This window comes from Miniopterus schreibersii (genome assembly GCF_964146895.1).
Source record: "Miniopterus schreibersii genome assembly, chromosome: 22".
Taxonomy (NCBI): Eukaryota; Metazoa; Chordata; class Mammalia; order Chiroptera; family Miniopteridae; genus Miniopterus; species Miniopterus schreibersii.
The window spans coordinates 4,895,266-4,921,401 of NC_138124.1; the positions used below are offsets into that span (position 1 = coordinate 4,895,266).

The 26,136-nt window shown below is 54.7% G+C and overlaps 1 protein-coding gene across 1 annotated transcript in view; it reads right to left on the reverse strand.

Annotated features, from left to right (window-relative positions):
- The window catches only part of AGBL1 (AGBL carboxypeptidase 1), a gene marked incomplete at its 3' end in the record, with an annotated part of 374,941 nt that overhangs the window by 266,454 nt on the left and 82,351 nt on the right, over positions 1-26,136 (reverse strand). The window contains exons 7-15 of the mRNA XM_081124548.1: positions 19,316-19,524; positions 16,382-16,547; positions 15,536-15,600; positions 12,719-12,835; positions 10,879-11,447; positions 9,292-9,375; positions 9,022-9,102; positions 7,137-7,285; positions 6,354-6,441 (exon numbers count right to left, since the gene is read on the reverse strand). Of these exons, the coding sequence (XP_080980674.1) occupies positions 6,354-6,441; positions 7,137-7,285; positions 9,022-9,102; positions 9,292-9,375; positions 10,879-11,447; positions 12,719-12,835; positions 15,536-15,600; positions 16,382-16,547; positions 19,316-19,524 (1,528 nt within the window). The remainder of the gene's footprint in view (positions 1-6,353; positions 6,442-7,136; positions 7,286-9,021; positions 9,103-9,291; positions 9,376-10,878; positions 11,448-12,718; positions 12,836-15,535; positions 15,601-16,381; positions 16,548-19,315; positions 19,525-26,136) is intronic.

The following is a 26,136-nucleotide window of genomic DNA, read 5'->3' on the forward strand; positions in this document are numbered from 1 at the left end:
AGTGGTCAATACAGGCCTCGAACCCAGATCTGTCCGTCTGCAGGGTCTTTTCCTCTTCACAGCACTTTTCCTCCCAAAGGAACACATCTCTCACCCCAAACGCGGCCGGGCCTCCTCGAGCTCGGGAGAGCGCGCGGGTCCCTTTGTCAAAGATGAAGAGCCAATTTGGGTCCCTCAGAGAACAGCATCCAAGTAAATTGCCCCCAGAAGTGCATTTCCGAACAGTGTTTTCCCCACAGGCCGCCAGATGTGCCGTGGCCTTGCCGGCCGATGACGCTGAGACAGCCATGAGGGCTTCCAGGAGAAATGTGATCATCGGGGCGCATTGTAATGCAAAACACGCCCAGCCCAGCTGGGCGTGGCTCAGTGGTTAAGCGTGGACCTAGGATCCAGGCGATCAGGGTTTGATTCCTGGTCAGGGCACATGCCCAGGTGGCGGGCTGCAGACGATCAATGACTCTCTCATCATTGATGTTTCTGTCTCTCTCTCTCTCTCCCTCTCCTTTCCTCTCTTTGAAATCAATAAAGACATATTTTAAAAAACAAAAACAAACAAAAAAACGCGCCCAGACAACCAAAAGAGGAGAGGCCACCGTTGAACATTTACAGGGTTGGTTTACGTGTCCTGGTGCTTTGGGGTTTTCTTGGGGGGAAGGGTGGGGAGTGGGGGAGAACAGCAGATAATCATTCTGGGTGTTCTTGCAGAATTTTAAAAACACGGGTCGGCCTGTTCTGCCTCCCGCCAAACAAAACAAACAAAAAAGTCAAGCACGTGAGAAAGCAATGAACAGAAAGTCTCCTGTCTTATTTCTTGCGGTTTTGCAATTTTTTAATATTTACAACACTACTAACGAGAGGAGCGAGAGGAGTTGGGAGTCCCACGAACGACGGCCTCGCACACATCTCTTGCCTCAGTTTCTCCCAGCGTGGCACCCGGGAGCCTTGGTCGTTCTGAGGAAAGAAGGGTGCCCCCTAGCGATGTGGGCGCCAAGTGACCGTCCCACCCAGCTCTCCAGCATCACATGAAAGGGAGCCGTTTCCTTTGTGACTGCAGGACCCGAATCTCCAAAAAGACACCTCCATCCACCGTGCCCCCTGAACCTCGATGCCTAATTGAGTCCACTTTACCCAGACCTCCCCAACCCAACGAGGCGGAGAACATGTTTGCAAGGGAGCAACTCCATCCTCCCGACTCTAAATGGTTCCTGGCCCTTCCTCTGTGCCCTTCACTCAGCCGACTCCTCTTCATCCTTCAAGACGCAGCTCAAGTGTTTCCTCTTCCAGGAAGCCTCCCCGGATAGCCACCCTCACACAGCTCCTATCGCACCGTCTGCCCCTCGCCGCCCGAGCCCTGATGGGTCTTCACGCTTGGCCCGGCACCTGAAGTCAGCAGCTGTTCAGTTAAAGTCGGTAGGACTAAGTGGACCCAAGACTCCAGCAGGAATAGTTAGGATGAACGGTTTACTCGTAATCCTAACAACCTCTCTGGAAAGCAGGCATTATTGCACGCCCTCTACAGATGGGGAAACTGAGGCTGGCGGATGTGACGTGTCTTGAGCGACCCCACGGGACAGGCACAGTGAGCAGGATTCGGCCCCAGGGGCGGGTTTACTTCACAACCAAGATTTTTATCATCATTACCATCATTATAATAATTATTATTATTATATTATTATTACATCACCTCTCTCTTAGGAATGGATAACAGGACAAGAGGGGGGTTTTTTTTGGCCCTATTTGTCACGTCTCAGTCTTCATAACCCAGGGCTGCGTATGATGTTTAGTAACAGAAGGAACGCCCACTAACCCGGGGGAGAGCCAGTGAAAACGGCCCATCCCTGTAATTCTCCGTGTCGCTGGCATCTGATGCCAGGATGACGTTTCGAATGGCAACTGCTAACGCGCATGAACTAGGCCTCAGACACTGCTCGAAGCGTCCCTCCGGCTTTGTCCCATTTCGCTTAATTTTCAGAATCGCTCTTTCGGGCAGAGAGCATTGCTATACCCATTTCACAGATGAGGAATCTGAGGCTGAGAAAGGCTGGAACGATTTGCTCAAAGTCACACCATTAATGGACGGTAGGCGTCTGAGTCCAAGACCTCTCTCCGCTCCATCCGCTCCCCTCGGTGCACAAGAAGCCGGGTGGAATCAGGCGACTGTTCGATTTGCCGGATCCTGGACAAGCCATCTCGGGTGAAAGATGAGGCTGGACAGGTCCAGCCACTGGGTGGTTGAAAGCCACCCGGGACCACTTATCTCGGAAGGATCTGCACTTTTATACTCAAAAGCCTTCAACGAACCAAGGACCCGAGTACACAAATGCATAGTTACGAACTCAATCTATTTCCAGTTTTACTTAAAAATATGCTGGAAGTCATATTTTTTTCCCCCACGTGTGCGAGAAATAAGCAAACGCTAAGATAGAGCGTGCATTAGATAACCTGTAGCGACCACGGCTCCGTTTAACAGGGGAGCCCCCCTTCACGTCACGGGTCCTGCTCTGGCAGAGCTTCCCGGCGGCCGGGCTTCCCCGCGTCTGCGGCGTTTCTGATATTCTCCGTGACACCCAGTCTCTCCCCCGAGCTCTCCTGTGACATTCACCTTCACGGGTGAGCTGCTCCGCCGCGGCTCACACGCAGAGGTCAATGCCCCGAGAGGTCAGCCGCGTGGACGGCGTGGCCGCTCCGAGGGCCGCGTCCCGCCCTCTGCCCTTCAGCACCCAGACGACACCGGGCTGGAGCTGGGAGGGACTCGGGGGGGGGGAGGCGGGCGGCGGGGGGCCCGCTGGGCACAGGGCGCAAGTATCAGAGCTTCTCCTTAAATTCGTCGTGATTCTAGGTCATGGGAAAGAAGTCGATGGTCTGGGGTTTAATGAGTGCCGCCCTGACGCGGTCCCGGCCGGTCCACGGTGACGAATTATTATCCGCGCTTCTCCGTGTTTCCCGGGGCTGGGCCGGGAGAGGCGCTGTTGATTTTGCGTCTGGTTTTCTTCGGTCAGACAGGCGAGCACCGAGGACCGCCGGTCAGGAGGGAGCGGCAGGAACGGCGCCCCCCCCCCTCGCTGCCTTAGCTCCCGGGAACGTGCTGAGATTTGCAGAAGCCCGGATAAGCGGGGTGGCAGATTATATTGTCGAAATGAAACCAAACCTCACAATAGGGACAATCAGCTGTTGTTTTTAACTCTGCTTAGAAGCCGCGGCAGGACAATATCAGATTTCAAGGAGAAATCACCACGAGAGCGGAAGAAGGGACATGGCCCGCTTCCTACCCTAATACCAGCTCTTTCTCAAGAATTCTTACGCGTGTCAAAATAATCTGATTAGACCTGGGACGCTGACCAAGATTTTTCTAAAGTATTCAAAAGACTATTCCCATTATGGCTTTTGGGTGCTTTTTTTAATGTTAAATCCTAAGGGTACAGTATCCCCTGAGTTATCAATGGTATAAAAACACAGTGGACCCTTGAACAACAGGGGACTGAACGGTGCGGGCCCCCTGACACGTGATTTTTTTCAACGAACACTTTAATTGTATTTTCCCTTTCTCACTATTTTCTTAATTCCCTAGCTGACTTGGGTGTATGAATACACAGAACATAAAATATGTATCAATTGACAGTTTATGTTATCAGTAAAGCTCCCAGTCAACAGTAGGCTATTAATACTTAAGTTCTGGGGAGTCAAAAGTTACACGTCAGTTTTTGAAACCGTGCAAGGGGTGGGGGGGGGATCGGCACCCCAAACCCCCATGGCTGACGGTAAAATAAATAATTAGGTAGGTGGTTAAAATTAGGATGTTTCATCTTTTTCTCTTCACTTAAAATTCTTAACTTTTGTATGTTTTCTAATGTACGTGATATATTAGTACAGGAATGTGTATACAGTTGATTAAAAATAACTTATGAGCGCATCCACGTATCGATGTTAGGAGGAGACGCATAAATGTATCTCATCGACAGAGTCTGGAGACCACACTGTCACTGAGGAAACAGGACCCACGAAGCAGTCCGCCGACCTCCTTAATGGGTCATCGCTGCTGCCACTCTTAGAAATAAATAAAGAGCGTATTTCGTCTGCGTGTCTTTTAGTCTTTCACCCTCTTACGCCGTGCACTGCGGTTCCCGGCGGTCTCCACAGTGGGCGCCCTGGCAGCCCCTCTAGGACGCAGCAACGGATCTGGGAATTAACAAGCGCAACAGACCCAGAACTTCCGAGCTCCTGGTGACATCGGAAGACGAAGAAACGAGCGGGTGAAGTTCTCCCAATGAAGACACCGGGTAGAACAGAGGCAGGGATGATGCAAAGAAATCCTCCCAAGCAGATCGACCCGAAGGTTACGGCGCCTAAAAAGGGAGACGGGCTGAACACGCTCCCGGCGTGCTGACGGGGAGAGGCGCTCTGCTTCGTGGCTGAGCTGAGATGCGCACACCCATCCTGAGTTTAGATCCCAGTCCTGGAACCACGTTCACCTAACGGGGTGCGTAATTGTATAAAACAAACTGCGCTAGGATGTAGCGATCTTATCCATGCATCTATTGTTTTCGTGGCTGGAAAATGAAAAATGAATCCCATTATGCGTTCGTGGTTTCCATGTTACCCCTGTTCTTCTGCAATCATGTAACAATTGTCTTGTTAATGAATCTAAAAGCTGTTAACACGAACGCTGGCTTTCCTCAGGGCGAGAGGCTGTGCTCTTAGGCGGGTGGCTTCCTCCCTCGCCGCAGAGGGAGGCCCGTGCCCCACCCGGAGAGGATGCTGGATGTGCTGTTTGTTCGGCCTCCTCCGAAAACCAGCCTCCAGACCCCCGCCGGCTGCCAGCCGGGTCTTTCCCGTTCATTTAGGGTCACTGTTTTCAGAGGACACTAAAAGTTATTCTTGACACGCTGAGGCCCAAAGCGAGGCTTTCGTTATTTTTCCCTGCAGCTGTGTGTCCTCTAGGACCTGGAAGTGATTTCAGCCGAAATCCCTTTGGACCACGGAAAGATCCCTGCGGGTCTCCGGGCAGATGCGCCAGAGAGGAGGTGCTACTCGGGTGAATGGAAACCCTATAAAGTTACAGTATTTTGCAATTGTTTTAAAGAATATAATGAGCCCGGCCGGGCGTGGCTCAGCGGTTGAGCGTCAACCTGGGATCCAGGCGATCAGGGTTCAATTTCTGGTCAGGGCACATGCCCGGGTCGCAGACTGCAGCCGATCAATGACTCTCTCATCATTGATGTTTCTATCTCTCTCTCTCCCTCTCCTTTCCTCTCTCTGAAATCAATAAAGATATATTTTTAAAAAAAAGAATATAATGAAAATACCACCCGGGTCCTTATCTTAATACCTCACAGTTTGGAGGCTGCCAAGCTCTTTTATTACAAACGGTGAGTCGGGCCCGCTCCACGTTTCGTGGACGACTGACGTCGCTGTGGCGATTTCTGCCTTTGCGCCTGATGGGACGACAGGACTCTGACCTGTCCTGCCCGCCCGTGCTCCTGTCCTCAGTCTCAAAAGCCAAGAGGCGTAAGTGTATACACTTTCCTTCTGATGTCGAGAACAACGTCAACTCCACAATGTCTGATTACCGTTTTTAAGGGGCCTCTTGCAGGCTGAGAAAAAGACGTACTTGACCCAAGAAAATAAGTTCCAGCCTGCCATTTTTATTTTTATTTTAAAACTAGCAATGAACTGATAATTATATATTTTCTACCTATTCCAACAATTCCTATCCCTTTTTTTTCCCCTTATGACTTTGTATTTTATTTTCCCTGCAAATGCACAAATAAGCAATTCATGCGTCTAGAATTCTTTTATCAAGAGCTATGGATAATTAAAGTTTCATTACGATTTTCCAGGCTACGTTAATGAAAATGGTTAGCGCGATCAGGGGTAGAAGATGAGTTTTCAAGAGCCTTTCTCATTTGTTCCTCCCAAAAAAACATCATCTTACTATGCGTATTTGTCACACACTCACTCTCGTCTACTGTGTAAAACCGAAGGGCAGGAAGGGTAAGAAGAGGCCGGAGTTTCTCAGACATTTTGCTCATTGGAAAAAAAAAAAAAAAAAAAAAGGAGAGAGGAAAGGAGGTAAAGCTCGATGCCCTGATCACAGCTGAGTCTGTACAGCGTCTAATTTCCAACACGGTCTGCGGGGGTTAATGTGCCCGCGCGAGGACAGACCCTACTCGGCAAATCAGACGCTGTTTCTCGCAGTCGCCTGTGGGTCCCACGTCACAGGCTGGCGCCTCGGAGGGGCAAGGTCATGGCAAGGACAGGGGACAAGCACACAGCGCTGAGGCTCCTCGGAGCCGCCTGGAAATCGAGAGCGAAGGAAAGAGCCGAGGGAAGAAACCAACGATATTCTCACTCACTTGTAATAACAGATTTCGTAGCCCGTCCGTACCCAGGTGGGTCTGCCGAGAAGAGCCTCCTTCACAGAATACATGGTCGGCTGCATCCCTGCAGAGGATAAAGGTGGGGTCATCCCCTGGGGACAGAGGGAGGCAGGCTGCACCCCGGCCCTCGCTCTGGAACCTGTGGGTGTCACCTTGCACGGCGGGAGGGACTTTGCAGACATGACCGTGAGGTGGGAGATGGTCCTGGTGAGGCCTAAATGCAACACTGACGTCTCTGATTTCAGAGACAAAGAAAGGGAAAGAGGGGCAAGGGGGGGGGGGGAGAGATTTGCTGCTCCACTTATTCACGCGTCATTGGCGATTCTTGTATGTGCCCTGACTGGGGATCGAACCCGCAACCTTGACGTATTGGGATTATGCTCGAATCAGCCGAGCGACCCGGCCAGGGCAATCGCAAGCATCCTTAGAGGAGGGAGGCTTAACCAGGCTCAGCTGCAGGGGAGAGAGATCTGAAGATGCTACGCTATAGGCCTGGGAGTCCGAGGACGGGGCCGTGAGCCAAGGACCGTGAGGGGATGTAGCTCTCAACGCTGCAGAAGGGAACAGAAAACCCACTAGACTCTCCAGAGTGCGCGGACTTCCCAACACTTGACTTTAAGCCCAGTGACAACGAAATGCGTCAACACAGCTTCAGACTCTTTGGGAGCCCGGCAGGGCTTCTGGCAACGACCCGAACACTCTCCCGGCGACAAGGACCCTGGTGTGGCGCAGAAAGCCTCCGTTCCCAGGAGCTCGTACCGTAGTTAAACTGGCTGTTGGGCTTCTCGTAGTTGATGATGTTGAAGCGGTAAGGGACGGCAGCCCGCATGCCGCTCACCTTGAAGTTGAACCACTGCTGGTACTGGGTGCAGTTGACGTCAGTGTTGACCAGCAGGTCGTACTCAAACCTGCAGAGGAGGGAGCAAGGTCGGAGGGTTGGACGGCCTCAGGGTAACCGCCGGCACAGTGAGAATCTACACGTCTCGTGTTCTTTTTTTAAATTATTTCAGAGAGCCCGGCCGGGCGTGGCTCAGCGGTTGAGCGTCGACCTAGGATCCAGGCGATCGGGGTTCGATTCCTGGTCAGGGCACATGCCCAGTTTCGGGCTCGATCAATGACTCATCATTGATGTTTCTATCTCTCTCTCTCCCCTCCTTTCCTCTCTCTGAAATCAATAAAGATATATTTTTTAAAAAAATTATTTCAGAGAGAGGAAGGGACAGGAAGAGAGAGAGAAAAACATCAATGCCGAGGGTCAGGGATCGGCTGCCTCCTGCACGCGCCCCACCGGGGATCGAGCCCAGAACCCGGGCCTGTGCCCTGACCGGGAATCGAGCTGTGACCTCCTGGTTCACAGGTCGATGCTCAACCGCTGAGCCACGCCGGCCGGCAACGCATCTCATGCTCTTAATGACAGATCTGAGACCCGGGGTCTCCGGCGGCTGTTAAGTAACACTTATCGTCGGGGTCTCACGATATGGGGCAGGGGCTATGAGGGGAGCGGCTTCTTGGTATCAGAAGAGTTAGCTGCACAGCTGTAGGTCCCTATTTGTTAAACTGCAACAAAGTTTCCACCTGGCTAGAAAAATGCAAGTGTGCTATTTGCCAGAGGAAATGCAATCACGGCTCGTTGGCGGTGCTGTTACTATTTAAAGCTGGGCCTCAGTCCCCTCGCACTGACAAGGAGAACAGGGTCCAACCTCGCAGAGCTGTTTGCAAAGATCCATTAATGCCGCGCACGTGAAACCCCAGCAAAGCTGCTGACACGGGTTCGGCCAGCAGCGCAGGGATCGTTTATTCATTTCCCCCTTTTAAGCTGATGTGACCTACACGCAGTAAATACAGTGCACGAATCTTAAGTATGTAACACAATAGATTTAAACAAATTCGTCCAGCTACACCCACCTGGCAACGACCCAGATCGAGATCTGGGACCCCAGGAGGCTCGTGGGGGTCCCCTCCCTGTCACTACGTCTCCCGAGGTAATTCATTTTTTTTTTTTAAGCTTTAGCAACAGAACTGGCAATACAGATTGGACTCGGACATCATTAGGGCATTTCGTTTTCAAGAATATTACTGTCCCATCCATCCCCCGGCACGTTCCTTCAGCTGGGCTCCTAGACAAGGCCGTGTCTTTCCTCCGATCCTGGTCCGTAAGAGCTCACCGGCGGCGCTGGCCGGGGCCTGGCCCTGAGGGCCCCCTTCACTGAAGGGAGCCCAAGGTTTCTGCCACCTAACTACACAGTTATGGGAGCAAGAGACACGGGAAGGTACAGGAATCGGGGACCCTGTGTCCTTCCACGTCGGCAGACCCAGCCCCCGCATCGGCGGAAGGCGTAAGCAGCCCGGTCGAGGTGCTCTCACACCCGGGTACGGACCCGTGATGTGGAACACGGGTCGCCCGCGACGTCCACCTGGCTGTGGCATCGCCAGTGAGTCCCCGGCTGGCATCTGGCCGGCGCCTAACAGCCAACCCTCGGCCCTCGTTTGCAGCGTCTGCCGGTTGGCACGGTGTAAACACCGGCACCAGGGCAGGCGCCAAGCCGCCCGTCAACGCGAGGTCACTGCCAAGGGGCGGGAGCGGATGGTCACACCTGCCCTCTCGAGCCGCCCGGACCTGCCCTGCGCCGCTTTCTTTACTTACTCGCGCACTTGGATGGCTTTGCGAAGGTTTCCTGACTCGAACTTGGAGGAGAAGCGTAAGCCTTCGGAAGCCGTGTCCTGCCTGTCGCGGAAGAGGGAGCACGAGAACACGCGTTACCGCTGACCTCGGGCTCAGCGCGACACGTCTAAGGGGCCGGCCTCTCACGGGCCTTTATCCCAGACGTTCGGCGAGCGCGACGCTCTCATTCTCGGGGCACTGACAGGATTCTCCACCCTGCGCCCACCCGCCCCGATGCCCAGGACCACCTACCGAGGCTCGTCCAAGCTGAAGACGACTTTATTTAGAACGTCGCCGGGCTGGATGAACCTCCGGATGTCCTCAAGTATCTTGACCCTGAAACGGAAAATCAGGAACGTTTTAAAGGCTGACCCGCACTCCTCACCCCGCTCGTCCTATGCGGTCACCTGGGGGGGCCTCGGGAGTCATCAGGAAAATTAGGAAAGAAACATTTCGTAAACGTTTCAGCTCCCCCAACCTGGAGCTGAAGCAGCAAAGCAAGTGCCGCTCCTCCTGCCTTCCTTTCATCAATAAGTAAAACCATACCGAGCGGTAGGAAAAGCGGCCATGACGCTAGATTTTAGTGAGAGGATCCTGACGTGAAGGACAGTTTTCGTCAAGAGCGTTTGGACTAAGGGACTCGTTCGGTTTCTGGCTGTGTGAGCGAGAGGGTCCTCTGCGCTGAGACGGTTCTGAGGGGGACGGCCGGGTGCTGACTGAGCACCCTCGGGTCTGGGAGGCTCCACTAGGCCTTTCGGCTCTCACGCCATCTCTGCTCCTGGGGCTCTGTCTGTTTCAGAGACTGAGGCCAGTGCTCTGCCTGAGAAATACCAGCGTCCGGGAGACTTAAGGTGGAGGGAAAAAGCCCGAGGGATTTTTCTCATTCTATCCTTGAATTTCCAATCCGGGTCTCTGGGGCGGGAGGAGGGGGGGGCAGACACGAGGCCCAGGTGTGGGGGGCGGGGGGAAGGTGCTGCCGGGCCAACCCCAATGGTGTGTCTCCCAGAAACTTGACGTGACAGGTAACAGGCAGGGGCTGAGGCCAGAGACGTCGGCCAGGAGCCCAGGAGGGGGCAGCTCTTGGGATCCACCACGGATTTGCTAATGAAACAGAAAATAAGTCAATGAAATCTCCGGTATGCACACGTTGCCCCCACTGACTTAATGCATGCACCCTACGTTTTTACTTTTCCAGGGAAAATAATTTCCTTCCCTTGGCTTGAGCAATTTTCGTTTTAACTTCACTTTGCTGAGCCACAGGCGGAGCTCCCCTCCTTCCTGAATCCTGGGAACAATCCATCGCCCAGGGTTCCCTCCCTAGAGGACACAGCGCCCCCCACACACCCCAGTCCTTAGTGACGCAGAGAACTACTCTCCGAGCCAATCCAGGTGCTGTAGGCCGGGCCGCGGGACCGAGGCACACCCCTCCCCTCGTGAACACGAGACCAGACACCTATCTGCAGTGAACAAGCAAGGAGACCCCGCATCACCCACACTTGGGTTTTCTGAGCACCTCCCTGAGGAGGACGCCCGCACTGGCAGGGCCGGGGTACGTGTTCCTGCCGTCGGGCCTGGAGCGGGTTGGGGTGCAGGGCTGCCTTGGAATCACCAGGCAGATTCTTTTTTGGGAAGCACACGCCCCGCGGCCCTACGTTGGTTCTGAATCGCCCTGGGAGACAGGGAAGCTTGTGTGTTACGGTAAAACGTTCCCAACGGGCTCCGACGTGCTCTCAGCAACGCTCACTTTTCCCCGGGGAGCAGCACCATCGTGCACGAGGTCCCCCCGAGGGAAGGTATTAGAGAGAGAGAACCCGGTCCTCGCGTCAGGAGCACCGTCACCTTTGGATTCCACGTTTGCGTTCCAGCAGGGGCTCCGGAGAGGGCGCCGGGCGATGTCCCCAGAGATCGGGAAATGCCATCATCTTGAAGTCGGCCACGGATCTGGTTCTCCTGGCTTTGGCCATGTAAACGTAGGGGTCGTGGAAGGGAATGTGCTGGGGATGCGCCTGCAGAACCCTGTCGATCACGTCAACGGCTTCCCGAGGCCGAGGGGGGTCGGAAAGGGAGGCACCCGCCCTCGGGCAGGAGATCATGTCTATGTCCCAAGCGTCCTCTCTGAGGAAAGCCTCAATGTCAAGGGCTTTCTTTCCCGAAGAATCCATCCCAAGCCCGTTGGATGGGGCGTTTTGGTGGTTTGTTCTAGGTGCGGGTTTTTGGGGGGCCAGGCACACAGAGGGCCTCCCCCTCTTCACCGCGCTCAGAAGGGACGTCTGGACTGCGTCTTCTCTCTCTTGCCCCCGGGAGCTTTGGTCCTCACTGAAGCAACGCTGCTGCGGGGCGGGGGCAGGAATGTGGGGGTGGTTGGCATACTCAGAGTCCCGCTCGTCTCCGGGCCTGGGCTCCAGTTCCTTCGGGTTTAAAGCAGAGAAGAGCAGGTCAGTGCCCCCTTGCAGGGAGAGAGCCCAACCATCCCTGTCCTCACCCTCCGGGCACAGGGCTAAGCGTGGGTCCTGCGAGCTGCGGGCTCCCCAAGGTCAGCCAGTAGGTTAGTCTGGAGGAAGAGCCTCACTTGTCGGGCCCCCGCCGCACCCCAAGGCGGTGCGTTTTCTCCGAGGAGCACTGTTTACAGAAAGCGTTCTTCACGCCGAGCCGCAATTTCCTGCCTGAGATTTTTACCCCCACAGACCCCTTTCTGCTTTCTGGAAACAGATGACACCAACTCCCTTCGACATGGGACTTTTGTGCCATTAGATATGGCCGAACGCATTGATTTATTAAGAGCCATTAACAAGTAGCCAAGAGCAAAGGCAGGTCTAAAAATACTGGAGGCGGCAGGAGCAGCAGCTCCCAGCCCCTGGATTCGCATCGCCGGGCGTGAGGTGCTCGATTTGCTCCCACCGACAAAGCAACCCTGGGATCCGCCGGCCACCTTCCATCAGAAAGCCATCGGCCCGGCCGGCCGTGGCTCAGCGGTTGAGCGTCGACCTGGGATCCAGGGGATCAGGGTTCGGTTCCCGGTCAGGGCACAGGCCCGGGTTGCGGGCTCGATCAATGACTCTCTCATCATTGATGTTTCTCTCTCTCTCCCCCTCTCCTTTCCTCTCTCTGAAATCAATAAAGATATATTTTAAAAAAGAAAGAAATATATATGTTTAAATAAATACACTTACAAACAACCCATTGAGTTATCACTTTAAATGACAAAAGATTGGAAACTACTTATATATTCACCTATGTAAATTGGTAATATAAATTTAACACGTGCATATACCAGAATGCTATGCAGCTAGTAAATACATTGAGAGTTCAGACCCATTTAAACAAAAAAAAAAGAAAGAAAGCCATCGGGCACCGCATTGCCACCCTGACGAGGGAACAATTTAATCATCGAGAATTTTCACTTGCTTTTGCAATGCGTGGGGGTCAGGGCACCTTGCCCACCAGACAACAAACAGGCGGCGATGCCCTAGGGTGCTGGGTGCCCGACTGTAGGGCCCTTGCCCGCCCCCGAGCTCAGCCACCCTTTTTTATATTTTTGCTTTGCCCTGGGCTACTCTCGGAAAGGCCCCAGACGCGGGCTGCTGGTGCTGAGCGCCGTGTCCATCGGAGGCCTCAGCTCGGCCCGAGGTCCCGCAGAGGACGCACCCGGGTGGGAGCAGGCCCGCGGCGCACGTCCTACCTCAAAGCTGCAGGAGAGCTCGGGACACAGGGCCTCGTACTGGGTCAGCTCCTCCTCGGGCCGGTCAAGGCCGGGTTTGGGACTCAGCTTGCTCACATCTGTCTCCAAGTCATCGTCCTGCAGCGGAACATGGAACACACGTCAGGGCCAAGGAGCCACCCGGAGACGCATCGAGCCGAGCTGCACGCGACGCCCGGACGCGGCTTCCCCGCCTCCAAGCGACAGCGCTCGCCCACGCAAAGGGCAGCTTAACAGGTCGGGCTGTGTTTTTAAAATTGAAAGAAAAAGAGATACTGGTGTCAGGACTGATCGGCCCTCGCCACAAATAAGCGATTTCCCATCTCCTCCTTGGCTCGGTTTCCAGGCCCTCGCCTACGTGTCTGGTGCTTCTTTCCCGCCTGGATTTGTCCGTTTCAGCTCCGCTCCGCCCCAGCCCCCCATCGTCTGAAGCGTGGGAACAAGGGAGAGGAACCCGGCCTCCCTCCCCGCCGCGTGAGGCTGGTCGCGGGCCCGGCTGCCCCTCCACTCGGATACGAGAGTGACTGACACTGCGCGTTAGACGCCCGGTTCCCAAGGAGCGGCGGGGGGGTGGCATTGATGAATGGCTCCGCAGCCCAGCGTATTCAAATAATTCAGCAAGGACTCCAAGTCCTGGGCTGCCAAGCCGCAGCAAAGAACCAATTTTCCACCAACGACTTCAGAGATGATTCTATTAATCAGCAAAACTCCGAGAACACCAGTGTCAACGGCGGTCTTAGCCTGGAGTCCGGGCTGAGAGGGGCCCCTTTATGCCGGCCGCCGTCACCAGCAAGGTGAGCGATCATCATGAGAGAGACGCAGACGGCGGGGGGGGGGGGGGTGAGAAAGACACACGAGGGGGGGGGGGGAGAGGTATGTGTGGCTGTAGCAGTGGAAGGATGGATGCATATAGACGATAGATTGATAGATGATAGATGATAGATAGATAGATAGATAGATAGATAGATAGATAGATAGATAGATAGATAGATAGATGATAGATAGATAGATGATAGATAGATAGATAGATGATAGATAGATAGATGATAGATAGATAGATAGATAGATGATAGATAGATGATAGATAGATAGATGATAGATAGATAGATAGATAGATAGATAGATAGATAGATAGATAGATAGATAGATAGATGATAGATAGATGATAGATAGATAGATGATAGATAGATAGATAGATGATAGATAGATAGATAGATAGATAGATAGATAGATAGATAGATAGATAGATAGATGATAGATAGATGATAGATAGATAGATGATAGATAGATAGATAGATGATAGATAGATAGATGATAGATAGGTAGGGAGGTAGATAGATGGATAGATAGGTTGGTAGGTAGGTAGGTAGGTAGATGGGTGGGTGGGTAGATAGATAGATGATAGATGGATGGATGGATGGGTAGTAGGTAGGTAGGTAGGGAGATGATAGATAGTAGATAGATAGATAGATAGATAGATAGATAGATAGATAGATAGATAGATACATAGATAGATACATAGATAGATACATAGATAGATACATAGATACATAGATAGACAGACAGACAGATGGATAGGTAGGTAGGTAGGTAGACAGACAGGCAGACAGACAGACAGACAGATAAATGACAGATATTTTAGTCCCGGTTTTCCATCAGGAACGCCATGAAAGGCAGCATTCTTCTCTGTCTCTCTCCCGGGTGACGGGACGCAGGAACCCTACCTTGAAGGGCTCGTCGAGTTCACGTCGACCAGCACAAATGTAGACAGAACTTCAACTCCAAGATAAACCTACCATTATTCTCCATCGGGGTGATGTTCCCCCCCCCCAGGCGGCATCGGGCACTTCCTGGCGACATTTTTGGTTCCTAAACTGGGGGGCAAAGGAGCGGGTGCTGCTGGCATCTAGCGGGCGGGGCCGCGGACGCTGCTGAACACCCTACAATGCACAGAACAGCCCCCACGACGAGGCTCGCCCAGCCACAACGCCAGCAGTGCCACGGCTCAGAAACCCTTTTCCAGAAACGCAGGGAGCACGCTGCGTCCCAGGCCCGTTTGGGTGCATTCGGCCTTTCGGGGACGCAGCATGCCCCGGCCGGGGTGCTCTGGCCATGGCAGCCTTTGCGCTGCGGTGGCCAAGGTGAGGGGCTGTGACAGACACGGACGGTCCCCGAAGCCTAGCGTAAGGACTCTCTGACCTTCTGCAGGGAGGGCGCTGACCGCCGCTCTGCAGCGCAGGTCGTCACCGGAGAGACCAAAGGGCCCCTCTCCTCCGCTGGCCGGAGCGTGTGCACCGCGCGGCTCAAGGCGGCACAGCCCAGGGACGCGTCGGCGCCCGGGACCGAACGGCGCACTGGTCCTGGGCAGCGGGTAAGAGGAGCGGCTCGTGGAGGTTGGTAAGGTCTGCCCGAAAGAGAGTCCTAGAAAACCGTCCCCTGTAAATCTCACTGTGGAGCTCATTCGCTCGCCCGGATGTCCTTCCCACGTCCAATGGAACGGCCCTAAGCATGAGGGGTCCGCCGGGGCTCCCCGTGATACAATGTCCGTGTCTCCACAACGGGCGGCCTCTGACTTCACAGTGAGACGTCGCACTGGGCCTTCCAAGGGGAAACCACCGGGACTCAAGAATAGCTGTCGTTTATTGAGCGGAGCTACGTGCCAGGCACTGGGGGGCCAATACTAAAGTAAGGCCTTGAAATCGACCCTGGGATTAGCTGACGACCAACAGAAGCGCCACATAGGGCCCCCTGCCCAGCCTGAGTGCGGAGACCGTCCGGAGCGAGGGCCGGTGTACCTACTTCCTCTCTCGGGTCCTCAGAATCGGAGTGGTCGTCTGCCTCGTCACCGTCGTCTTCGAAATCCTCTGGGGGGGGGGGGAAGAGGGGTCACTGAGGGCACGTGACGCCAGGGGCACGCGGGCGCGTCAGGGCCCTCCACCAGGAAGCCCACCCTGCTGTGCCAAACGCGCGCAGATTCCTGGCTCCCCCGCCCGACCCAGACGAGTTTACGCAGCTCACACGGCCAAAGGCTGGAGATCCCACGCACGCAAAATGGGCCGAGGTCTGACCGACTCCCTCGCTTTTATGTGAAGGAACTTATTTGACACACGAGTCCACAGATACAGACAATGCCACTGTGGCCAGAGGACGCCTCCAGAAAAAATCTATTCCGTGCACAGGGCTGGGAAAAAATAGAATCTTTCGACCACAGTCTTAAAGATCGAACAATCGTACTTTCAGATACTCTAACGTGGCTAGCATGAGGTTTCAAGTAGCGAAAGTTTTATTTCAATGTTATCCGTAGGGCAAATTAATTCCAGAGCCAGTCCACACAGTGGTGGGGCCCCATCGTGGGACGGTCAATAGATTTTTTTTTTTTTTTTAATTAGCTGAGATCACTGATCAGGCATCAATAGCTACCAGGCAAAGCGGTAACAGTCAATAATTACAAACAAAATAATGGAGCTCGGTCTTGGTTCACCTGGTACATGAAAAAACGTGCTTGTTTCATACGTATTTCTAATTAGCTTATCGGACCACCACGGTTGGCCTGCGAGAGAACCGATGTTCCTTTCATCTGCGTTCCTCTGAAACATCTGCCCAGGTGTCAGACTCACAAGGCTCACAGACACCCACTTACTTTACCTTCAGCGAGAGCACGCGGAGGTTCGGGGGCGACGCGCCCGGGGCCCGGGAAGCTGTAGGCACTGCTGGCCGTGGCCAAGGGAAGGGGGCTCTTCGGGTGGCACTGCCTGAGGACCTGAAGCACCACGGACGTGACGGGTTCCAAGCTTCTGTCCTCCAGGGAGTTCTGCACAGGGGAGAGCGGGTCGGACGCCGCACCGCAGGCCGAGCCTCCGCGGGGCCAGCCTCCCGGGTAGTGAGTTACAGGCGGCCACGCGGACAGCGAACACCCTTGACGCAGAGCGTCCCCCGAGGACGCGGCCGAGCGGGATTTCAGTCTAGCGTAGGCTCGGCGTGGGTCTCGCGCATAAATCTGAATTTCTATTTCCCTTTCACGGCTCCTGTGTCGCCGGAATGGATTCAGTCTGAGCACAGACTCAATCGTCTTCCGGGGGAGGCTGCAGCCGAGGGAGACGCGGTCCAGGGCGGCTGGGGGCGGGCAGGGAGCACCTCCTTCAGCCGCCCGAGCGGCACCGGGAAGGATGCCCCGGGTTAGGGAACGAGCAGCTGAACGGATGGAAGACTTGCTTCCCCCTTTCAGCCGTTATCCAGAGAGAAATCTACAAAGGTTATGGAGCCAGAAGAAAAGACTAAGCGAACCCCAAGCATGTAAATTGAAAGTCAGGCCGCCTCTCAAAGCCCACGGTATGGGCCTCTCTTGGGACCCGCCCACAGCAAAGAAAAAGTGGGTTTTGCAGATATAACATTTTGATATTGATGGGACACGGCAAGGCCCCTTTTTTCAGACACTGTGACGAGTGTGGGAACAAGTTTACTAAATTGAGAGAGAGAGAGAGAGCTGGGAGAAGTCTGGTTATGTCTTTGGCAGGCGGGGGAATGGCCACTTTCTCTAGTCTCTTACTAAATGTTTTGTCTACTGACTTGGTCCAGAAAGTTGACTAGCGTGAGCCTCAGGGGTTTCTGGAAATCTCCGAGGCCTACAAGTGATGGGCGCAGGCAGTGGGGAGGCTGAGAACTTGCCACAGGGCAGAGTGGCCACCGTGGGGGGTCCCAGGATGGTATTGTCAGCCCCTCATTACAGGCAGCTCCCCATGAAAGACCAGAAAGAAAAAAAAAAACCATAGCCCGGCCGGGCGTGGCTCAGCGGTTGAGCGTCGACCTGGGATCCAGGCGATCGGGGTTCGATTCCCGGTCAGGGCACAGGCCCGGGGTGCGGGCTCGATCGATAACTCTCTCATCATTGATGTTTCTGTCTCTCTCTCTCCCTCTCCTTTCCTCTCTCTGAAATCAATAAAGATATATTAAAAAAAACAAAAACAAAAACGAACATTTAACAAAAACTAAGCCGTAAATTCAAGCCACCCAGATGACTCCGAAATATGATCAACGTAAGCCGGCTTTCAAAACAGAGATGTCTCAGCGTCATCGAGAGGCTCTCCCCCCTCCGTGGGCTCCCGTGGTGCCAACCGGGCGTCCTGGGCCATCCGCAGGAAACAGTCTCTGGGGAAAAGGGACTGGTTGGGGCTTCGTCGCCTCTGGGGCTCGTCGAGGCGATTCCGAGGGCTGAGCGGAAAGTGTGGGCGTTCGGAAGGACGGGGCGGCCGATGGGCAGCTGGCACAGCTGCAGTGACCCTGCGCACAGCCGGGGCTGGGCTGTCCTGCGACGAAGGAAACCCGGCCGCGAAGAGCGGCTGCTGCCTCCGCCCGCGTCCAGCGTCCCCTCCACGCAGCCGCGGCGGGCCGGGCACGTGCCCGTTTGCTCAGCCAGGCCGCCGAGGTCTCCACTGACCGGCTGGGGAACGGATCTGAGATCCCGCGCCCGGGCTCACCGCCCCCGGCTTCCCTCGGCGTGTCTCCCCCCGCACCCCAGGCGCGTGCCTCTGGGTCCATCCTCCTCTTCTCCCGTATTTCCCTTCCCGTTGCTTCTTAACACCGAGAATACAGAGGGCCGAGGAAGCCGGCGGAAGCCCCGGGCGGAGTGGGGGGCTAGCAGGGCGTCCTTCGCTAGGCCCGGGAGGGAGTAGGGGTTTGGGGGACACCAGCGCACAGAGTAAAGCCCGGAAAAGTCCAAAGCACCGCCTCCTCCAGGGACTCGACGTAAAGCGGAGGGGCCACCTCCAGACCGAGCAGCTCTGAGAGCGAAGGAGAGAGACCGGAGGCGGCGGCCGGTAGGTCAGACTCCGGGTCGCAGCCCAGCGCTGTGTTGTTGTTTAGAGGAGGAGGGGAAGCTTTTTTGTGGGTTTTTTTTTAACTGGGAGAAGTCTACAGACACCGCGGATGGAAAACGGCACCCGTCGCGACGGCTTCACGGCCTCGGGGGTACCCAGGCAGGGGCAGGCTGGGCGTTGTCCAGGCAAAAGCAAAAAGACTGATGCGGGGAGAACAGAGGCTAACATGCAGACAGACAGACAGACAGCAAGGGGCAGCGTGTGTGGGAAACACGGGCGCCCTGCCCCCAGGACGGGCGAGCCCACGGCGGACACCGGGAGACGGTCGCCACGCGCACAGCGGAGTTCAGGCCTCACATCAAGGGAAACGGGGGAGCCTGTTGTCTGGGCTGAAACGCAGGGAACCGTGCACGGCGCCCCAGTGGGGCGCAGGGGAGCAAGAGGCCCGCAGGTGCTCCTCCTCCCGGGACCTCGCCCGGCGGCCACCGCCCAGAGGAGACCTGGCCCGCCCAGGAGGACACCTCCTCCCTCCACCCACGACCTCGGGCCTGACGACGTCAGGGAGCGCGAGGAGACACCTTCCTCACGAGTCCGCGCTTCCCCAGGGACTGGCTCTCCTGCTAGAATGCCTGCCCCCCGAGACCGGGGTCTGGTCGGCCTCCGTCACCTCTAGATTCCGCAGCGCTGGAGGCACGGCCGAGGAGCCCCCCGCTCCGTTCGGGGCGATTCCCAGACGCGGCCCTGGGGAGCCATCCCGCCCGCTCACCTGCGTGGTGCCGAACAGGATCTCCATGCCCTGAGCCGCCAGGAGGGCCTCCCTGCCCGACTGCAGGGCGGCGATGTGCCGGAGGCAGAGCAGCAGCGCCCGGCGGATCAGCAGGTAGCTGTTGGCCGTGTCGTGGCTGTGCCAGTCCCGGTGCAGGCCCAGCAAGCTGGGCACGTAGCCTCTGTTCACCGCCCTGCGGCTGGTGGACTCTGCAACCAACGGGAAAGCCAACGTCGGTCCCGGGCTCTCCCGGGCGCACCGAGGACGCTCGTTAACTACGGAGGAAACCGGGGGGCGTCACCTTGATCGAGGGATCAAAGCGCATCACCAAGCCCTGCCTGGGAGCTCAGCCGGTTAGAGGATCGTCCCGATACGCCAAGGCTGCGGGTTCAGTTCCCCGTCAGAGCCCGTGTAAGAACCAACCAATGGGCCCGGCCGGGCGCGGCTCAGCGGCTGAGCGTCAGCCTGGGATCCAGGCGATCGGGGTTCGATTCCCGGTCGGGGCACATGCCCGGGTTGTGGGCTTGATCAATGACTCATCATCGATGTTTCTGTCCCTCTCTCTCCCTCTCCTTTCCTCTCTCTGAAATCAATAAAGATATATTTTAAAAAAAAAAAAGAATCAACCAATGAGGCGTCGGTAAGTGGAGCAGTAAGTCGATGTTTCCTCCCTCCCTCCCTCTCTCTCTCTCAACCGATCAATTAAAAAAAAAGTTTTTTTTAAGTGCATCGTATCTGGTGATGTCACTGAAAAAGTCACGGAGTCCCGTCAATGGTATTCCTGCCAAAAGTGCACGATAAGTGCTGGTTACGTAAGAGAATATCACTGTTTTGAGGAAATTCCGAATTGGAGGATGGGCGCGTCTGTAACTTACGCTGAAATCGTTTAGAAAAAATAATGGGGGGGAGCAACTGATTGATGATTGCTTGATTGATTGATTTCCATTTTTACCCACCTCTCACTGGACTTAGAATATTGTCACTGGGTTGAGCAAACATACACGGTTTAGGTCGGGAAGGAAAAGACACTGAGTGAGACGTTGCAGCTGAAGGGTTGTCAAGCGTAAGAGACACACTGGGTGCTTTTCCCTAAAGGGAACGGAAGCCGATCTAGGGGCGGTCAAGGCTTTGGCGCAGTTCAGGAAAGGAATTCTCGCCGTCAAGGCTGCCCAGCCAGAGGGTGGGCTCTCTGAGGGAGCAGCCAGGCGCCGAAAACGCCCAGGCGGGCGCTGGATGCCCGCCCGGCAGGAGGTGCCGCGGGCTTCCTGCGCCCTGACAGAGAGCGGAGGCAGGGCTCTCACCTCGCCAACCGCGAGCTATTTCTCTCTGTTCCTGGACCGATCTTGGCTGAGACCTCTCAGGAGACCCATCTCACGGGGTAAGTGGATGATTCCCTCATTTCCCCGAGACACAGACTAAATTCTCTCCGGAGAAACACGGGGAGACGAGTTTAAGATGCCCCTTCTCGACCGTTAACATCGGTGCCACTTGTCGTGTTCAACGCCTCAGAGCAAAGGGTCGGTGGGCAAACGGTGCCCATTCAGGGTCGCCCGGCGGATGCTGCTCATGGGCAGGGCTCTGACCAGCTGACTCTCGGGCACGAACGCCCACGTCCTGCAGCGCCGCCCTCCCGTGACTGTGTTTCTCCGTGAACCACGCTGCCCACGAGACGGCAGGAGCCCCCCGCTGAGGGTAGGGGAGATCCCGAGCTGTGCTCAGATCGGCACCGGCCTCAGCTCCACGTCAGAGTCTCCCCTCGGACCACGTAAGTGCCCACGAGTGAGACAATCACGTGAAAACCCAGTGCTTGACTCCAGATGGGTTTTCTCATAAATATTAACGAAATGCTGTCTTTTCCCTGCTTGTTTGTCAAATTCTAAATTGTCAGGCTTGGCTGAGCCCCACTGAGATTTCTGACCCACTTCTTCAGTTGGTTTAATTAATTTTTTGTTTTGTTTTGTTTACGTGTTTCGGCATTTCATTGAGCCACGGCCCTGACCGGAGAGTGACGAGCTTTATTCGCTGTTTGTGGGAAGTTTAAATCGCCTTTATTACATCTTTAATGAATTATTTTTCTGTATCAAAAATCCTTCGCTCTTTGGCTAGTCCCAGCCACAAAGCACAAGGGTTCTTTCCTGCCGAAATGAGGGTCCAGCCTGCCCAATGTCTGACGTGTAAAAGAAAACTGAGGATTAAGCAGGAAGTATTAAAAGGAAAGAACCACCTGCTGAAAAGATGCCACAAAAGCAGGGCACAGGGGCCCGGGGCAGTGGGAGGTTAGGGGCTTTTCTCTCTTATCTGCTTATAGGTCAGTGTTATCCTAATGACCTTCATACTCTCTGTGAGCCGAGGGGGGTAATGCGGGGAAAACCTTTAATTATCTGAGAGAAAGCCCCCTATCAAATCCCAATGACCCGGTTCGTGGTTTCCTGCTAATCCTCAGTGAACTGTCACGTTTACCAACCTCTGAAATAGCCACCTGTCCACCCCACCCCACCCCGACCTGACATCAGTCCGTCTTTCCCTGAGAACGGCTTGGGGGGGGGTTGCGAAAGCTCACCCTCCTCTCAAACCTGACAAGAGGAGACTCGTCCAGCTGAGGACGAGCAAACGTAGAGGCAAGAGCGGAACGAAGCGAGGGCCAGCGCTCTAAGGTCCGAGCACCTGGCCGGGAAAATCGGGGTTCCTCTATCCCCGCGGAACGGCACTGACCTCGCACCCCACATGGTCACCATTGTACGTTGCCGCCTATCTGCCCTTGATACGCACACACTGAGGAGCACCCCCCACTTTATCCCAGACAGACAACGTCCGCAATAGACCCCCACGGCCCCCTCCCCTCGCTTTTGGAAAGGCCTGTGTGAGTGAGAATGAAGGCAAGGATTTCAGCCGATCGTTCCTGGGAGCAGAAACCATCTTCAGCCACACAGCACACATCCTACAACATCTCCATCCCGCGAGACTCTTGCCCAGGGACAGGAAGAGCGTTGTCGTCCGTTTCAGGGACGTCACGAAAATCCGTTCCTCCGAACTACTGCGGGTTCGGGGGATCCCGGCCAGGGTGGCAGCCCCCGCCCAGAACCGGAGGCCACTCAGCTGGGCTTTTCGAGCTCCCGTTTCCTCTCCAAGCTTTGCTTCCGAACCCGCCCCTCAGCGTGTCCCCCGGCCCTGAGCAATTATACCACAAACATTTTTTGGTCTCAATCAGGACCCACCCCCACCCCCAATTAGAGACCCCCTTTGAACCACAGCACCCACACTCTACCATATTCTCCCCCTTTGGAGATGTTACTAAATTTCAAGACGACGGTGACTGTAACTCCATGAAGCGACAGGCTTGTTACACTTGGCAACAAATTATTTCTGTGGTCTTCCCAGGAGGCACCACGGAAGACCTTTCTGGACAAAGGAGACTTTTACCAAGACTTCGCAATCCTATTCCACGAACAAGGAGCTTTCTACATTGTTGCCATCCTAACACCAGCTGCAATTACCGAGTGTTTATTGACCGATTGTTTCCTGTGTGCTCAGCACTGGGCTGATCACTTTGCATGATCATCTCCTTTGTCTCACGGAAAGGCTTTGAGATGAGCACACGCTCCTCCCTTTACAAAGGACGCCACAGAGGCTGAGAGAAGTTAAACAACTTAAGTCCGCGGGGCTTAGAAGCGGCGTATCTGGGATTCAAATGGAATCCCCATCCGCCGCCCAGCTGACACCCGGGTTGTTATCCCCAAAGCTTTTTGATGCTGGTTAGAAGAGGTGACACTGTTTTGTACCCAGATAAAGACTCCGAACTGTGAGCAGGAGAACCAGCTTCCGGAGGAGGGTTCCTGAAAGGCGGGAGGAGATAAAACCGGTGGAAGCGTGAAGCCTCAGGAGCTCCGGGGGGGGCTTTCCGCCAAATTCAACTTGGCTCAGTCCCTCTACCCAGCCTCCCGCATTCATTTTCTCTGCCCCTCCCAGGCCCCTGAAATCGTGGGGAGGGTTGATTTTTAACAGGAAACTCAGGAAGGCTTGAAGGTTCGAATACATCGCCTATCACTCCTCAGGTCACTGGAGGAGAGGCATCGGAGCCTCCTGGACGCCCAGCCAGTGACCGCGCGAGGCCAGCCCAGCAGTCGGGCCCAGACGTGAGCGCAACGCCACCGAGAGGGGCAGGACGACTGGGCTCTCGCTCGTTTCCTCCCCGGCAGCTGCTGCAGCGGGCTACGTACTGAAATACAACTAATCTTAATGTCACTGGCGATGGGCACTGCCCTCGATTATTATTAGCTCACGTAAGAATTAGCGTGGGATATTCTGTCTCTCTGTAGAACAGACGCATTTCGGTCAACCAACGGGCCATGAAGGAAATTCAGGTTTCAGGCAAATCTCGCTCTCCCATTAGGTGCCCTCGTAAAACTAAAGATGCTTCTCCCCTAAGCGCCAGAAATCGTGGCCGAGAAGGCGAAGAGACGATCTGACCACCACTGTTTCAAATCTAGCGGACCGTCCCGTGCTCTGTAGCCCAGCCTGCTGGGCATCCTGGCTTCTGCCCACCGAACGCCACCCAGCAGACGTGGCAACCAGGCCTTGCTAAACCAGTGTTCCCTCGGCCGCCAAATCACTCGTGCCGAGAGCCACGGCCGCGGAACAAACAGTTAAATATCTCCCCGTCTTGCGGGGCTCCGGTGCAGATTAAATGAGATGATGCACAGAAAGGTACATTCTAAACGGCTATTATTAGAACAGCCGGGACACATCCTGACAAACACAAATAATTGCACAGTCAATCCCGAATGTGATGAGGAAGCTGCTGTGCCTCTTCGGAGCCACGAGTTGTTTATCTTTTTGTCTATCTCTCTAAATCTCTGTGATGCTTTATCTCGGTCAATCCGCAGCCAATCGTTCATTATGCCAGGATGATGCAGGTCCTAAGCTCAGCAACCCTGGATGTTAACTCCCCACGGCCCAGAATGGAAACAAAGTAAGTGCTCGTGGGCTGCAGACCAACCTGCTGCATGCATTTAGTTACTCCTCCGGAGGGAAAGGCTGTCAGGAGGGAGGCATGAGCGCAACTAGGTATCACTCGGCGCTCAGGAAGCAGCTCTTTGCAGGCAAGAGGCTCCACGGCCTTGTGTGGCCAATTCCTGAAACTCCAGGGATTTTCCGATAAGACAAGGAGTGTCGATCGTCACAGAGAGTGACCAAGACCTAGCACTGAACTCCCCTACGTGTGCATTGCTTTGCGTCAGTCTTGTGATTTATCCCCGGGAGACACCATTTTCCCTGCTTTACTGACGAGGGATCTACAGCACAGTTTACAGATTACGCCCAGGGTGGCCACAGTTGCGACCCGCGGTCTCGGGAGAGCCAGCATCGTGGCCGCTGTGCAAATCCTGTCCTCCACGGTGCCGTATCCTTTCAGAGAGTAAGAGGTCTGAGCCTTTCGCAGGCACGCACCAGCTTCGCACGTGACCCTGAGCCTCCCTGAGCACGTCCACGGTGTTGTCAAAGCAACCTCATGGCCCAGGCCTGCGGGCAGAGCCAGTTAAACTCGCGCCAGGGAACAGGAGCACCTGGTTAAAAGACAGCGTGCTGCTTGGGTGCGGGAACCAGGATTGCTCGCAATCGTATTATAATTTATTTTTTAAAGATGTTTTATTGATTTTTTTTTAGAGAGAGAGGAAGGGAGAGGGAAAGAGAGAGGGAAACATCAATGGGAGAGTGAAACATGGATTGGCTGCCTCCTGCACCCCCCACCCCCCCACCCACCCACCAGGGGATGGAGCCCTCAACACAGGCATGCACCCCGACCAGGAATCGAACCAGCAACCCTTCAGCACGCGACCAACCGAGCCACACCCGCCAGGGCTTATTACCATATTTTATGTGGCCAAGTCTTGTGTCAAGCAGGAAAAACTGCACCACCACCCCAGCTCCTGGCTGTGCGGCCCCTATCATTCTAACCCCCACTGAAAGCCAACCCTCCTCGTCTGACTGGGTCCTATTTCATCAGGCATCTTAGTCCCCAGAGACTCCAAAGTTGTTTGACTGGGGCCTGAGGGCAAATGCAACGTCTTGCATCTCTCTTTTCTGAGTCAAACGTCACAAGCTCTTCCTTAGGACTTCCACAGGGTAAAAACGACCACGCTTTCCAAAACACCCAGAAGGTGCGTCTGCCTGTCTTTAAAATGTAATCCTAGACAACAGACCGAGCTCTGAAAGTGCCTCTCGAGAGTATGCCAAGAGGTTTTCAAACTGGATTCCCTCGAGTGAGCCCTAAGGAACCTCTGTGGAAGGGTCTCAGTGTCCGTGGAGAGCCGGGGAGACAGGGGGTGGCAAGGGACAGGAAGGCCGTCATCACTGGGTCTCCCACTTTCTGTTCCTGCTCTCTCTGCTTCGGATGGGTCCTCCCCTCATAAGACTTCACGGTCTTTTTTTTTTTTTTAAGTTTCTTCTAATAAATATTTCTGAAACTACTCATCTTAAGTAGTCCTCTCATTTTTGGAAAAGCAAAGTTAAGTCAAATGCAATGACAAAAAACTGATTTAAAGCCCCCAGCCCACCAACAGAGTCCTGGTTTCCTGGCTCCACGTGGAGGGTGGGGATCATCTGTGAAATATGAAGATTTTTTTTTTTTTGCTTTGTAGACAGACTTCTGTTTACGTCACTGGCTCTGCAAAGGATTCACCACTGAACCCAAATGTTAGCGGTCCACTTACTACGTGTGGGGCTTTCTGGGGAAATCATTAACCTCCCTTAAGTTCGGCTTGATGGTATATAAACTGGCAAGTGCCAGTGGTCTGTGATTGATAGCCAGGATCCGTGTTCGCTGG